The following is a 17,158-nucleotide window of genomic DNA, read 5'->3' as shown; positions in this document are numbered from 1 at the left end:
GCAAAATCCTCTAACTTTACGGTCAGAGAAAGAAAAGTAAACACCAACCTCCATAATAAAAGTAGCACTGTGTCAAAAGATAATTAGGCTTACATTGGTATTTGAATGCACAGCAAATGTGACAAAATAAAAACAGAATTTTAAAGCATCGTTTTTGGTCATTCACCAGCTCCAGCAGACCATCCTTACTTCCAGCATCTACGGTGGACGCACTTGAAAGATAGAGAGTGGGTGGGAAAAATGCCCTGCGCACAATTATTGTCAACAAGCTTGGGGGATCCCAATGAGCATTTGGATGCGAGGTTTGCTCAGTGTGGCACAATTATGAAACACTATGGAGTGGCCTCCTTCCTGCTGTGGTGCTCAGTTTGTGCTGGTGGTTGCAGGCTATGGGCATTGGGGTTCTTTTTTTAACCAGGATTTATATTTCAACATCAGACTTTGACCAAGAAGGGGAGAAAAGAAAGAAGGGAAAGATAATAAGACTGTGACAAAGCGAGAAAGCAGGGATACCAAAACTTTCAAAAGTGAGAAAAAGCGACAAGAAGTATAGGTGGTGCAAAAAAGAGACATGAGGAGGAACCAAGGTTTGGCAGCCTGGGTATTCACAACCATGGTGTATGGCAATGGCTGCTGCAGTGGCACTCTAGCTGCGCATGTTCCGGGTGAGCTGCCGGCTAGGATGCTGGTTTCAATTAGGGTGGGATGCCACCTGCCGTATCTGAAGCAGTATTGAAGGACATCAGGGGTTATAGACCACATTATTGATTTTGAGGCGAGAACTAGGATGGAGCACTGTACTTACAAACGACACAAAAGCAGCCAAAAGGAGAATGCGCACGAGGAGATCTTCAAACTGCTCCAACACCAGCTCCCATATGGACTTCCCTGGAAAAACAAACAGATAGATCTTTTATAGGAAACCATGTTTGTGCAATGCCCTCCTTTAGAATTCTCATCTCCGTGACGTCACACGGTGTTAGACAAACACAGATAAGGATGCACAGCCTTGAACAAACCGTATTGAGCCAGGATCTGCCCGAAAAAGCCACATCAACTACAAACACGGCCCAGAATGACCTTAATTTATTAGCAATGCACACGCTCTCAAACCACCATTATACTAATGCAACCTTCTGATAGGGCAGGAGATGCAAAGGAGAAATAGCCCATGCGGCAACGCAGCATCTCATTAAAGAATATTTCATTGAAAACACACCGCAATAATTTTATTTGTATGAATGAATGAATGTAACGGATCTTAGAGTAGTAGGCAGTGTCGCCCCCCCCTAAGGCCATACACTACAACTTTGCCTAAATGTATGCAAGGACATTTCACTTCATTGACCCTCCACTGCCTGCAAGTTCTAGAATGTTAACCTATATCGCACCAAGAACGAGTTTGCGCCATGACAGTGTATGTCAAACAGAGGTTCCCTCCCGACGTTGCCTCATGTCAGCTATAAAACCAGCAGTCATGGGCGTTCATTTAGAGGCTGAACCGAACAAAAGAAACAGAATTGAGTAATCAGCACACAGAGAAAAATGCCTGTGGACCAGTGGCGCAACTCAAAAGGATGGGCCCCCCCTTGCAGAATGTGATCAGCCCCACTTATGTCACTTCACCAAGCTGGGTAAAAGGAGTTGTGTGGTGTACCTACCCTCCATGGAATGAAGCTCACACTGTGTTTAAACTGTAGCCATCATGTATTGGGGAGACGCATCGCTGACCGGCGGACTGTTTTGAGGAGAACCAGTGCAGGGGTCTGCAGAGCGCCTACAACACCCAGGTGCCACCGGGGGCCACGAGCGGACTGCATGCCCCTCCCCCTTCCTCTGGGGGCTATAATTGCTGCTCACGCCTCCCGCTTCGCGGGAGACGCATCGCTGATGGGCGGACTGCTTTGAGGAGAACCAGCACAGGGGTCCGCAGAGCGCCTACAACACCCAGGTGCTACCGGGGGCCACGAGTGGACTGCACGCCCCTCCCCCTTCCTCTTGTGGGGATATAAACAACTAGCTTTTCCCGCCACGCGGAATGCGCGCGGGCGGGCGCATGGCTAGACCCGGGTAAAGGGCGGGCCATCTGTGGCCATCAGGGGCCAGAAAAGGCCACCCCCCTTAAAACCCCCTATTGCGGTCAAGTCTTCACATTTCTGTGAGTAATTACACGGTATCTTGAACAGTACAAATATCAGAAAGGCACACTCTATAGACACCTTTGGAACTTGATACACGTGGTTAGAATATGGTAGAATATGGAATAACCCTCTGATGACTAATGCACAAACTAAAAGTCAATATTTTATGTGTAAGGACTTTATTGTAGTTGTAACAGCGTTTTTTTATTTCTAAATACGGCAACAGTACTCATTTGTTATCAAGGTACAATCTTGTGTATTTATAACTCATATCAGGATTGAGGTGATTTATTGACCAGTTGGTGTTGTTGCGATCGATAACACACCTTAGGTTTTATTCCGCTCTGAATTAGGCCAGTTTATTGCTATAAGTAATTAAGTATTGGGTCATTTTTGAACTGATAGTGCTTCTTAATGGCAAGGCGGAAAGTTGGAGGTGGCCCGGGGATGGCCGGAACTTTAGATGCTTATCTGACTAGGGCAGAGTCAGTCATTAACAAGGAAATTATAATGACGGAGCGTAGGCTATCCCTGGACCCCACTTACGGCAGGTTATCTGCTACTCCAGCTCTCATAGATACCCAGAATCAAATTACTCCTCCCCCTGGCCAAGAAAGGGTCCTTCAGATAGAGGATGATATATCCTTATTAAATGGTAGTATGCTCTCTGGGACCCCAGAACTGATATCCAGCCCGGTCAAGTATAAATTACGGGGAAGAGCACAGAAACAAAAGTTAGCTTCTACTCGCCCCAAAAAAAAGTGTCATCCCAAAGAAAACCAGGGTAACAAACAGGGATACACAGGCACAGGAAATAAAGGGGTGACAACGGTGGAAATACATGACATGGGAACGGAGGACCAGAGAGATTTAATTAACAATGCCCAGAGTAATGGAGGATTATCGAACACTGGGCATGGTGAGGGAGATTTCTGGGGGAAACTAGAGGGCATGGTAAAAACCCTGTTGGAACCCATCGTATTAAAACTGTGTGGGGTAGAATTCAGGCTATTGCTTTAGGAGTCTTCGCTGGCTAACTTCCTAAACGTAACAGGCACAGCGGGACACACAGAAAACTAATACTCCACCCCAAAGTACGATGGATAGAATAGCTGGTAACAATGACAATGTGGCTGAAACTGTGTCGATCAGCATAAGGCCCACGGTCACAGGTGGTGCCAGTAATCCTACTGGAAACTCTCGAGAAAATCTCCCCTAACACAACCGTTATGCACCAGGAGGAAATCCCCTACTCCCGATTTAATTCAGAGGTTAGACGAGGGGCCTAGTGTGGCGCAAAGGCCTATGGTTATTCACCTCCCGCCAGAAGCCACCCCATATGTGGTCATACTGAGCCATGCCCCTGCCCTTCCACCAGGAGAGATTGACAGCTATGAACAACTGCTGAACAAGACAATGTTTTGGCTTAGCCAGAATACCCCTGATGGAGTGAATATCACTAACAATATAATAATGGTACGCAGGGTTAATTGGATCGGTAGATCTAACAAGACAGGGAGTGGGGATTGCATCATTATTAATTTTGATAATCCTCATACTGCGGGACGTTTGTTATCAAGAGGTCTACGCCAACAGCTGACAATAGGCACTGCAATTAAACTATTACCCTTGGGGTTTTTCTACAGGCCATTACCATTGAGGGACCCAGTTAGATCTAACCGGGAGGAAAATTGGCGGATGGGAGACTGGTCTAGGGTGAGATCCCTCTCAGACTATGCTCCCCCCTGTTACCTCAGATCACACAAAGCAACTTAAATACTACCGGGCGCAGACTTTCAGTCCATAACAGGTATGAAACCCTGTCCGGCTTGGAAGCCTGTGATTGACTCGAAGAAACTGGTGATTTGGGAGAAGGGAGGAAGACTATTATAGGAGCTGTAGTGGATAGATCACACAGGGGGAGTTTAAACAATTGTATATCTTGGAAGATTGCAGGGTTAGCTGCCAAAGATAGTGAACCCTAGCTGGATTGCTTATATTAAGCTATTTTTGATAATTTGTTTGCAAGAAACATGGTCGGTTGAATGTGATCTCCTTCTGGAAGGATAGAAGGCATACTTTGTTCCATCAATTGTCTCCAACAGGGGGAGATCAAAGGGGGATTGTTATCTATGTCTCTGTTGCTCTGGCATGCAAAGTACGTACAGTTCCTACCTCTAATCCGGGTATTCTTGCTTTAACTTTAAACGGAGGGAATTATATGGGAGGTCTGGTAAATTTCTATAATTCACTTTCTACATGTTCGGATCGCAGTCACATGCTTTTATCAATAAGTCTATGAGTCATAGCCTACACAACCTAATGGTTATGGGTGATTTTAATATACATCCTTGTGAGTTGAGCTGCTCTCGAATTTATGGATTTCACTTTGAGCACTCGTCTGAGTGGGAGTTGCTTAATGATATGATGAATGATTTTGATATGACACCCACCATGGCTTTGATGGACCCTCACACTAGATTCGGGGTGCCCACTTTTAAGGGCCATGGGAAGAGGAAATTCATTGATTTTGTGCTGATTTCATCTTCTATGCAGATATTTGTAGATTCTTTTTTAATTGAGGAGAGTGAATTCAGTGATCATAACTCTTTCATTACACTTAATAGGACCTTGGGTTACAAAAACAGGGTCAAACCCTAAAAAGGGAGAATTGAGCACAATTGATGGAAAGCGCAGACTTAGATGGACCCAAGTTACCCCGGAGCTGTGTTATAACGATATCAAAGCTGTGTGTGCAGATGAAATGGTCACATGCACACAGTGGGGGAAACAATACACAAAGGTGTTAGTGGCTTTCCAGACTATCTCAGATAGGGTCACGGAACTGTTGTCTGTACCAGTTAAGAAACAGACTAATGTGGGCCCTAAATGGTTTGATCAGCACTGCTCAAAAACAGCAAGAAGTCTAAGGGTAGCCTTAGCCTCTAACCCTAGAGTACAAGCTTACGTAAAAGCATGTCGCAGGGACTATAAAATAGCGTTAGCCAAAAGTAAGGAGACCTTAAGGGATGAGGCAAGGAATGAGCTATTGGATCCTGAAACTCTCGAACAGTTCAAAGTTTTGGGGTACATTAAAAAAAACATCTCTTGTCCAGGAGACAGGAGGTGGCCTTGAATGTCATATATCCAAGGGGGATTGGGAGGCTCATTTTGAGCAAATGTATGCTTGCCCCTTGGAAGAGAATGACAGATTGGTACCTGATTTTAAAGGTAATAATATTATAATTGGCAGGGTTGAAATACTCGAAGGAATTTTAGGCTTAACAGCCGGCAAAGCACCTGGCCCAGACGGGATTCCCCCAGACTTAGTTAAGTCTGACCCTTCTTTTTAGGCTCCAATTTTGGAATCCGTTTTTAACGCTGCGGTTCTATGCAGATGCCCACAGTCTTGGGGGGTTTCTACTATTATACCTGTTTTTAAAAAAAGGGGTACCGTATATATGCAGCCCGCACTGCTATAGACCCATATCACACATAGACTCTATTGTGAAAGTAATGGGAAGGGTTCTCCTGCAGTATTTCACTACATGGGTTGAAGACAATAACATCATGTCTGCCTCCCAGTATGGTTTCTGTAGGGGACGTTCCACGACCACCCAATGCCTCAACCTTTTCTTGATATTAAGTAAGTACACAGTGGCATATAAGGGGACCATACACCTTGCCTTCATGGACCTGTCCTCAGCCTTTGACTGGGTGAACAGGCAGAAGCTGTGGCAGTTCATGAGGGCAAAGGGGGTTGACGGTGGTATCGTAGACTTTCTAGAAGATTTACATACACATACCAGAGCAAATGTTAGATTTTCTCAAGATCGGAGTGTGACAAAGGATTTTAACATCAAAAGGGGAGTCCGACAAGCATGTATTTTGGCTCCCTTTTTGTTTAACTTTTATATTATTGACCTAGATAGCGATTTACAGGAGGTGGGGGCTGACTGCCCCAGAGTTGGACGTCGGGGTATTCCGGCCTATTATATGCGGACGACGCGGTCCTCATATCTAGGACGGAAAGAGGCCTCCAAGCTCTTTTAACTGCTTTCAAGTCCTTCATGACAGACAGGGATTTAACAAAAAAATAACTCAAAATCGTTTATCATGCAGGTAGGTCAGCCACCTAGAAGGAATTTCCAATTTAATGTGGGAGATGCAATAATTCCCATATCTAGCACATTCTCCTATCTTAGAGTCCTCTTCGATAATAAGCTAAACTGGGGCACGCATGTTTCAAAAAAGAAAGGGGAGGTTGCTAGGGTGAATGCATCAATATTTAATTTTGGATCCAAACTGGGAAAAAAGCCTACTGGCGCCATGTTGCAACTAAATAATGCCAAATCAGTGGCCACAGCAACATTTGGCAGCGAAATTTGGGGGTATATTCGGGGAGAGCAACTACAGACTGTGGAGAACACTTTCTTGAAACGTCTACTGTGTCTCCCGCAAGCTACATCTAACCTAGCTGTCCATGAAGAACTGGGGGTCCAGTATGTCAGTGATATCTTTTCCCTGCGCCCACTGTCCTGCTGGTTAAAATTGTGGCTAAACCCTGATATCCCCCTTACGCATATGATTCTAAAAGACTGTCTGTCTATGGACAACTCATCTGCTCTACCCTGGCTGAAATATTTAAAGACAAGCTTTCTAAGCCTAGGGCGTGGTGAGTTATTTGAAACTCCTGATTGTATCACTAAGAGGGATGTGGAGGCAATAAAAACGGCTTTCCTCTTGGAAAGGAAAATGATGAGGGAAGCTAAAGAGGTTCAGAAACCGAGTGTCAGGACATATGTCATGTTAAAAACAACTCCATACATTGAGCCTTATTTAATGGGCTCTCTGACCTCATAAGAGGATTTTTATTAACTAGATTTCGGCTGAATCAATTTTATTATCTGCTTGTTAGGCCCAAAAAAATATTTTAAGTAAAGAAGCAGCTCCCTGCAGCTGTGACGGAAAGTCTCCGCAGGACATGCAGCATTTTATGTAAATTATATGAATTTCCCCGCAAACGCTATCTGGTGCCGCTTTTAAAGAAACTTAATTTTAGCCAGATCAGATCAGCTATGGTGTATTTACAATTATTGCATAGTGACCGTATCATTTTTGTATTAGATTTTTTCAAATCAATTGTAAAGTATGGAAAATGTCTGGATTTGTAATGAGTTTTACTAAAATCTTTTTGTACCTGTATTTAATACACTTTAGCAAAATTTGTACTGCTATAATCTGCCACTAACTTTGTACCTCCGTATGTTGATGATGGTTTCTTTTTAATAATGAATTTTGTACCGCTGTATTTGTACTTTTATGGTTTGTAAAACAAAACCGAAATAACGTTTTATTGGTATTGGGTTTAAGTAGGGCACCAGCTACATTGTAAATCCATTTATATTCCAAATTTGCGGATATGCAATTTGCACCTGCAAATGTGTCCCCCATCGTGATGGGCACCTTGGTCTCCCTGAACTGTGATCCTTCCCTTCCCATTAAGTGAATGCTATAGGTTTGTGCTAAAATGTGTCATGCCCTGGAGCGTACTTGTATTTGTATGCAAATATATAAAGCGCACTATGCCCATGGGCATCAAAGCACTACCAACGGTGAAGAAAACTGCTGAGAGAAACCATAGCTCTGCAATCATGGAACGCAGAAAAGGCATGTTTTTACTTGCTTTCAGAAGGTCATATAGGAGTTGAAGCTCGTAGTGTGGATTGGCAGCAGGTTTCGCAATTTAGCTGCTGCGACAGAGATGGAACAACAACCCATGCCCTCCACCCCCCAATCTGGCTTTGCAAAATTTCGAAATGTTCGCCTTCATAAGAGAGGAAGATCTAAGTGGTCTCTGAGGGGACTACCAGTGGAATGCTCCTCAGGGGTAATGGCCCCTGATGGTGCCCAGTCAAATGTACCATACAGAGCCCTTTGAAAGTCACCCGCTTCCTAGCTGCCAGCCAGTGCAGGGACAGCAAACCTTCCCTAACTGAAAGGCTTTTAGGTACATCCAACACCAAGCAGGATGCTACATTTTGAATGACCGGTTTGTTAAATCGATGACTTGTTAATTTTGAGATATAATGCATTGCAATAGTCAAGGTGTGCTGTGACTGACACAATAACTACTGCTACTCTGAGTTCAACTGGTGAAAGAGGGAAAATCTTTTTCAGAATTTTGATGGTAAAAAAAACAAGAACTCACGTTTCTATTAACCCAAGAGCGTCAGGTAAGGGTATGATCAAAAATGACCCCCAGGTTTTTCGCAGAAACAACTGGTGTAGGTAAAGGACTGCACGTGTCTGCCCACCATAATTCTGACCACACCAAATGGCATTTAATTCCTGACAGTTCCCCTTCATCCAGATGCTGATATCCATCATACAGAGTTTAAATTTCACTGCCATGTTGTTCGATATCGAAACGAAGATCTGGGAATCGTCCGCATAGGACCGCATCTGAAAGCCAAATGACCGCACCAGTTTTGCCGGGGGGTGGGAGGGAGCGGGGAGGCCGGCATAGGATTGAACAGGGTGGGGCTGAGGGAGGATTCCTGTGAAACCCCACAAAGGAGCTGAAAAAGTTCCACCCTGAAGTCTCCACAGCGGACAGTTTGGGTCCTATTTGTCAGGAAGGAGCCCACAAAGTCCAAAGCGGTGTCCCTCAACCTTGCTTGGCGCAATCTGTGCACCAAGCAGGATGAGAATATCGTGTTGAATGCCACCTACAGATCCAACATTACCAGGATGGCTGCACCTCCTTGATCCACTGGCAATGAATGATATCTGCTGTGGCAACTAGTGCAAATATAGTGCTACGATCATTCCGTGAATGGTGGGGACTATGAAGGTGTGTTGCATATCGCATGACAATGGGTTCCCTGCATCATTAAATAATGCAATTCCAGCTCCCTTTCCCTGCAGGACTCTTTGGGGCCTGCGGGCGAGAGGCCTGATGCTAGTTTTGATTCACATCTGGCTTCTGGAGCCAGCCCACAGGTCTAGCCAGTAGTAATCTGATCTGGCTGCTTGGGTATCCAGCCCTCAGGTCTGCACAGGAACAGTTCACTCCTACTTAGAATATGATGCCTGTTACTTTTTCATACACATTCTCTTGACTATTTGTAGCTTCCCCAGCCACCAATTACCATTTTTTCCAGCTTCTTTGGGATCCAAATTGACTTTTGAGATGCAGGTTTCATTGGGTTTGGGACCACTGCAGCATCCTAGCTGGAGCCTACCAAGTTCTCCTCTTTCAACTGGGGACTCAGAAGAAATTGATACGCGCCATACGAATCAAAGCCCTTAAAGAAATAGGGTGACTATATTGTCTGTGTCATCTTTTTGGATAATTCTACATTGCCTTAAAAGGCTACATTTCGATTTCTTTCTCCCATGTAACTCCAGGGTGGTGCGTGGGTATTTCAGTTATCCCTGTGGATTCAGTGCAGGTATCTTTACCCTTGCTGGTCTCGACAGGTGCTATGATGGAACAATCATCTAATCAAAATAGGTTATTCAATAACTGACTGCTATTAGAATTATTACATCTGAAGGTTACAATTGAGGAATACACATGAACAATTAATCTCATTCTATTTAAGGTTAATTTTGGTTAGTAAATAACTATAAACAAGCAGTTGCTTTAATAATTGGAACTTATTTTACAAAGCTTTTGAGCAAAGCAACTTAAGGGCGATTAAGGTAAGCAGCCAGTAAGGAGAGGTTTGCACTGCAGCTTCCAGGTGTAACCACTTATTGTTAAAACTCAACCTAGGAAAGAGGAACATTCTGTAAATACATTACATTTCCACCCGGAACAGGATATTTCGCGGGGCAGCGTCCATCTGAGGGTTTTCAGGAAGTAGCTCAGCACACTGATTTTCAGAAGTGTTACATGGAATTTCGACGTCCAACAGGGGTGCTGTGCAGTGCCGTCCACTCACCCATGCCCGCCCGTGGTCTAATACGAGGCTTTCAGACCTTAAAGTAGGAAAGTCCTGGTGCTACTGGACGGGGCAGGTGCTTCTGGGAGGGGGCTGTTTTCTATTTGGATGTTTCCTGTCTGAGTAAGTCTGGTGGGCAAATGAACGATGGGCTGGATGTGGTCTGAGTGATTACTAGTGGCTGAGTTTAATTCAAGGACACCCTCCATCAATTTTTTGTTTACCTTAGTGCGAAACCCTACGTGCAGCAGGTTTGCTCACACATGGGTCCTGTGCTTACCGCGCGTTGGACCCAACCTACATGTAATGTAATGTATATATACTTGTAAAGCGCACTGTTACCCCGTTACGTGGCGTCCTGGCGCTGTATACCGCTGGGGAACCCGTCCTGGCTTTCCCTGTGAGAGGGCACCCCCAAGGTGAAGCCAGGCATCCCCGGCGCTGCTAGGGCCAATGTGCCCTAGCATAGGGTACATGCCACTGATAAGATCCAAGTTGGAGTTGCTTGCATTCCCGTCCAGAGGAAACCTGTCCTGCCAGTTCAGCTGGACTGTTTACAGTGAATCAGGAGAAAGGCTGCTTGCATATGGCAAGTCCCTGTCTGAAGCACAATGGAGGGCTAAGAAATGATGCACTAGAATGCATCCCTAAGATATTACTAGCGGCTGAGATTAATTGAAGCATTCCACCCATCACGCTCATGTTTTATTTATTGCTGGAAGATGGGACTGCTCCTGGTACTCCGTTGTGCACCGGTGACATTGGCTTCTGCTGCTGGATATGGTCCATTCAGTACATTACCCTAATCCCCTGATCAGTGTGTTGGATTATGTTGCACAGCTTATTCCACATTTCATTGAGCAACTTCGTTTTGAACTTCCCCATATGACATCCTGATGATCTGGTTGCAGAATATACAAGCATTATGCTTTTCGTTGGCCTTGATCAGGTTTTTTCAAGCCACAATATGACAGCTACTTTAAGTAATCTCAAATGAATCTCTTCCCCTGGGCATCCTAGCTATTATGAGACCATTAAAAAGATGCTGTGTCTCAACGGTGGATCACGAATGAAGATGGTTCCTTTCCTGGAGATCTACAACATCTTCAGAATATTCTACTAGTAATCAGTAGTTCATTTTGAAAACAACTTTGCTAATTACATTGCTATGTTTAAGAGGAAATCATGCGGGTCTTGTAGTAAAAGGGTTAGAGATCCTAATGTTATACAGGTGAGTGAGGGAATAAATTATGTTAGCTAGATGACAGAAAAGAAGAGAAGATTCAAGACTTTCTTCCATCACCTTTCACAAGTATTCGGTTATCTGGGACTGTAGTAGATCGACTATGGCTACCAGTGATCCAGTTTATGGATCAACAAACAAACTCTACGGAGACACTAGCCTCTTATTTGAAATCAGTGTTTCCCAATGACATACATATTTCGAATTATGCGTTCTTTTCTAGGTCAGTTGTATACGTCTTTTCTGTGGCCAACTATAACACAGTCATTAACAGTTATCTTGATGGATGTTTGCTTTCACTTGCCCACCTACTAAGGGACCTACTCCGGACCTGCACGATACTAATAATTCTCCACACATTCATAGGACAGAAAAGGGTAAAACATGGTTTGTGAATACTCACAAATGTATCTGTTAGTGGATTTGCACAAACTCCTTGGGGCCTTTCCTATACTCACAGGGAGAGCTACTCAAGCAAAACCATCTACGTGAGTAAATCCTTCTAAGTGCAAAACCAAATTCTGTGTATTATAAAACTTTTCATGTAGAAAAGGCAATTTGTACACATAGCTGGGTGAATATTGCCCAGAGAGAACAAGAAGAAATGATAAACTAGAAAAAACATGTATTCATAACAGTCTACAATTGCTACAGTATATAAGCAAGTGTTATGCCTGGACCTCTGTGTAGTCGTGGCTGTCCCTGAACCGCTGTCTGCACTTCTCAGAGGTCAGTCCAAATTTGTTAAGAAGAATTGCCTTCATGGGGGCATAATTAGTTTGGTCCTCTACCCCAAGTGTCAGGAGTGTGTCCCTCCTCCCTGTGGGCATGTACCTCCACAAGCTACACCCCACCCCCATTAATCCTCTGGGACCTTGTGTACCCTCAGAGCTACTACATGTGCAGAAAACCAATAATTAAGATCTACCACCACATAACTTGAAACTAGGTTTTTGGGTATGCAGCACCTCACCTTTCCTCTGGCCACGGCTGGTATGCTGCCACCATTACTGCTGGACTCCACTTGCTTGGATTTTATTTCCAACACCTTGAGTTTGGTTTCATGTGCCATCCTTTTTTCCTCCATCCGTAGCTTGGCCAGCTCCAGTTGAGCTTCCTCTCTTCCCTCCTGTCCCCCAGTTTTTCCTGGGTCAGATCCCTGGCAGACATATTGCTCCCTACTCCATATTGGGCAAACTGGTTACCCTGGTTATATGTTGGGGTCGATTTGGGCTCTTCTGGCAGCTTAAGGCTGGGTCCTCTCTCTCCTCCTCCTATTTGTCATTCACCCCATCCTCTATGGAGAAGGAGGGAGGTTCTGGTAGGCAATGCCCAGGATACCCAGTTTCCAACCAGCTACTTTGAATGTTCTCGGCTAAGACAAGCAGGGGGACTCTGTCTGTCCAAAGAAACTACCCCCTGGTGGGACCTCTACAGGGGTGGCCAACATGGCCTTGGGCTAGGCCATCCCCAAAGGCAAGAGGCATGTCATCCCTAATCTCCGTTAGTTGGGGGGGGTGAACTCCAAGGGTAGACTGGTAATTTCGGAGGGTGGGAGCCATCACTTCCACCAGGTCAAGGCGAATAGGGTCCCGGTCACTGGTCTGAGGCACACCGGGTCCAGCTAGACCATGGTAGTAGAAAGGCTGGTTTCCCCAGAGCAATACACCGGTCAGGTGTGTAGGGTACCTCAGCACCAAGGACAGGTCCTTGTCTGCCCCCATGGCCCTGGTAACCCTGGAGTGGGGTGGGGAGGTGAATTCTGGGGAATGAGTTGCCACCAGTGATAGAATAGCTAGGAGGGGCGGACTCCCAGGGCACCCTGAAAGCTCAGACATCGGATCGTACCAGTATCAGGCTACCACCCCAGACTGGTAGGAAGGAGAGTGGAAGAAGGGTGCCCAACACCTGGATCTGTTCCCCCCCAACCCCCAAGTCTTGGAGACCACAGAGGGCAGTAATCACTGGATGACCGGGGCCTGGCTGTTGACGTCGGACAGCTGTCTGTGATCCCTGTTATTTGATATCCTTATGGGCAGAGTTTTCCTTGTAATGTTATGTTATTTAAATTTGTAAGGCGCACAGCTACTCGGAGTGGTGTCCCGGCGCTGGCCAGGTAGGAAAGGAGAGAACGAGTGAATTACTGATTAAATAGCAATGTCTTCACTCTTCCAAATGAAACTTCCAATGGCGGTTTCCTCCCATATTGAGATAGGAAGAGAATTCCATAGAGAGGGTCCCAGAAAGAAAAAGGACCTGCTGCCCATCAGAGTAAGTTTGATTCTGGGAATAGCAAATTTGGACTGTCCAGCAGAACGCAGAAGACGAGGCGGTGAATAGAGTTGGGCTACAGATTGCAAGCATTGTGGGGCTGTTCCAGATTTAATTTGGAACATAAAGCCCAGGGCTTTAAATTTAACACGATTTTCCACTTTAAGCCAGTGAAGATCGCGAAGAGAGTTGGTAGCGGACACAGTCCTTGGGACCTGACACAGCAGCCTGTCAGCTGCTTTTTGTACCACCTGCAACCTTTGTACAATAGTTTTATTTTAGTTTAAGTATAGAACATTGCCGTAGTCAAGCCTGGGTGTAATCAGAGCATGGACTACAGTTCGTTGAACAGAGAGGGGTATCATCCACAGGATTTTCTTTAACCATTTTAGAATGGTAAAGCAGGCAGAGGCCACCTTTTAATTGACAGGTGGTTGTCAATGATGAAACCCAAGTTGCGAACTTGATGTACTGGCTGAGGTAGGGTGCCCAATTTTGGCAGGCCAGTGTTGAGATCTCCAAAGATCTTGCTCATTCCTAGGATCATAACTTCAGTTTTGTCTCCATTTAGTTTGAGTAAGTTGTTTTGCATCCAAGATGAGATTTTTCTCAGATGAACATGAAAAGCAGATGAATCGGATCTCTTTGATGAAGTGAGGATAAAGATTATCTGTGTGTCATCAGCATAGGAAGATAGGGACAAACCCGCCTCTTCTGCAACATCTGCCAGAGGGCAAACGTAAACATTGAACAGCATAGGACTCAACACCGAGCTTTGGGGAACTCCATAGGGAGATGGATGGAGATTAGAGCTTGCTGAGGTAGAAAAAACCTGAAAAGTTTGGTCATTTAAGAAAGAGCGGAGCCACTGTAAGGCTGAGCCTCCAAGGCCCAAGGAATGGAAGGCGGTCCACGGAACAGTGTGAGACACTGTATCAAAAGCAGCGCTGAGATTGACTAAAACGAGAGCCACCGTGCTTGGGCTGGGGACAGAAGTCCTATCCAAGGGGTGTAATGGGCCACATCACTGTGTTGGCCATGGTGGTACTGTCTGCTACTGGGATGCATCTGTGAACAAATTAAGGTTAGGTGCTGCACAAATTGGGTCCACGGGTGAGGAGAAGGGTACCCCATGGTCGGTTCAGTGGCTCTGGATAGTGTAGACAGAGGGATCCAACAGAATTCAGAGGGGCACAGAACTGGCACCAGTCTGTACATTAGAGGGCCAGTGTCCATGTTTTAGCACCTAAACAGGGTAGCCCAAAGAGGTATTGATTAGTCTCCCCTGGCTTTGGGCTGGAGAGGGGTAGTGCAGGACCTGGGCCTTTCTGTAGGGTCACCCCCAAACCTAGTGTCTCCACTCCTCCTACTTTTAGCTGAATTTGTTTTTGTTGGCCTTAGGGCTCTGTGCACTTTATCACTGCTAACCAGTGTTAAAGTGCTTGTGCTTTCTAACCTATTACATGGTACAATTGGCTTATACTAACATTGGTAAATTTAATTTACTTAGAAGTACCTTGTAAAGTGGTATACCATATACCAGGACATATAAATGAAATGCTACCAGTAGGCCTGTAGCGCTTATTGTGCCACCCACTTACGTAGACCATCAAAATAAGCCCCAGGCCTGCCCTTGCAGTCTTAATGCAGTGTTGCACTGCCATGTCGACTTGGCAGTTAACACCCCCCTTGCCATGTATTAAAGTCCCCTTTTATTACATATAGGGCACCCTTAAGGTAGGTTCAAAGTAACCCAGTGGGCAGGGTGCTGTGTAATTAAAAGGTTGGACATGTATTTTTAAGATTTTCATGTCTGGTAGTGAAAAACTCCCAGATTAGTTTTTCACTAATATGAGGTCAAGAAGGGCCCCAAGAAGTGTCCCACCAGTCCTGGGCCCTTGTTGGTAGTGCTAAAGATGCCCAGATAGCCAATTTCCAAAACTGAGCACTTAGACAAAAAGGGCTCCGAGACCTAGGAGAAGACCGTGACCAACCTGCGGACCTATCCACTCAAGGTGCATCGCCGGTTGGTTTGAGTTTGTGGTTTCTCCCGCTACATTATTCTTCACAGCAGCAAATCCTTTTCAGCGGTCCTTAGCGATCGGCCTTAACATTTGACTTTGACCTGGTCTTGCGCGACTAGATGTCGGAGGTTGGTGCTTTGACTTTTTAGGCACTCGATTTCACTAAACACTTCGAAAATTCTTTACTATGGTTCTATTTATTGGATTTTTGTCATTTTGGTGTCAAATAATTTATTAAAAGTCAGTCTGTTTTTTTAAACACTGGTTTGGAATTTTTCTTGTGCTGATTTTTCACGTTATTGCGGTTTGAGTGCTGTATAAATACTTCACACATTGCCTTTAAGTTAAGCCCGACTATTTTTTTTTGCCAATCTACCCCAGCCAAAGCATAGGTTAATTTAGTGACTTTTTAGGGTTCACTTTACAAGGGATTGCGACTGTTGCTTGAGAAGGGCCCACAACCCAATTTCCCACAGCAAGACACTGGAGACGAAATGCTAAAAGGTATTATACGAGGTGGGTTCATAGTCAGAAAGCCTGTGGGCCCACATTTGATCTTTGGACAAAGTCGTTAAAAACAATTAGTGGTGGCTCTTTTACTGAACAAACAAGTCCACTGAGAAGTAAGGGAAATTCTTCTTGAGCAGACTACAGGATGGCCTTGCGTAATCGATGCAACAGGCAATTCAAACCCGGTCCACAAAGTGGAAACGAGGCTTATACTAAAGTGTTAGAACCCTTTACCATTCTTAATATTTTGCAGCGTTAAACCTGTATAATTTTGCAGCCTACTTCGGGGCCCATTTTGTCATCAAAACTGAGTTTGCTGCACCATGTGCCTCTCAAGCTGAAGGATGCAATTAGACTATTTAATTACTTTTGTGAATTTGGAAGTAGATTAGTGGAAAAGAGGTTATCTTGTAGTACCTTCACATTCTTTACCGTGAAATATTCCCACTGGAGGATCATGAACCAACATTGCTTGGTTTGAGGCAGTACTTTAATCTTTGGTCTGTAAGGCTGCACTACTTTGGGCTTAAGAGTGCCATCAGATGCCGGGACACTGGCCTGCATGCCACCAGCTATGGCACCTCCCTTGGGACAGGGGTCTGACGTGTCGCGCAACAGTTTGGTACTAGCTGGTCACGGTCATTCAGGGGATTGAGGCAAGATTCAAAAGAATGGCAGGTCCACATAAGTGCATAAGTAATCCATCGCAGATTCCAAGCATTGGCTTCCCCGATCAGGCCTCATAATTCAGCACATGGACTGATTTGCAGTGAGGGCCCAAGAGGTGCCAATGTGCACCCAGGGACATGAAGTAATGAAGTCCTAGACGATTGCCACCTAATGCGTCATGTGACCCCTTCTTGTGTGAGGAACCATTGAGCAGGTGTGTGAGCTCCCACAATGGAGGGAGGGACTTTTGCGGAGTTACTCCACATTTCAATGGAGCGCCACTGGCCAATCAGTCTACAGATTTGCTCCTGAGGCTGGCAGTCAAGAAGAGGTGGGCATATAAGGACT

At 45.1% G+C, this 17,158-nt stretch overlaps 1 protein-coding gene across 4 annotated transcripts in view; it reads right to left on the bottom strand.

Moving 5' to 3' along the window:
* The window catches only part of ATP2A3 (ATPase sarcoplasmic/endoplasmic reticulum Ca2+ transporting 3), a 504,701-nt gene that overhangs the window by 382,381 nt on the left and 105,162 nt on the right, over positions 1-17,158 (bottom strand). For 2 of the 4 annotated variants that reach the window (XM_086954808.1, XM_086954807.1), the window contains exon 2: positions 806-910. Coding sequence is in view for 2 of the 4 variants with exons in the window: in XM_086954806.1 (XP_086810932.1) it covers positions 806-888 (83 nt within the window). In the remaining 2 variants the exon portion in view is untranslated. The remainder of the gene's footprint in view (positions 1-805; positions 911-17,158) is intronic. The other 2 variants (XM_086954806.1, XM_086954805.1) reach the window with 1 other exon arrangement.

This window comes from Lissotriton vulgaris, chromosome 2_1, assembly GCF_964263255.1.
Source record: "Lissotriton vulgaris chromosome 2_1, aLisVul1.2, whole genome shotgun sequence".
Classification (NCBI taxonomy): Eukaryota; Metazoa; Chordata; class Amphibia; order Caudata; family Salamandridae; genus Lissotriton; species Lissotriton vulgaris.
The sequence above is the reverse complement of the archived record's forward strand: the minus strand, read 5'-3'. Positions and strand labels throughout refer to the sequence as shown.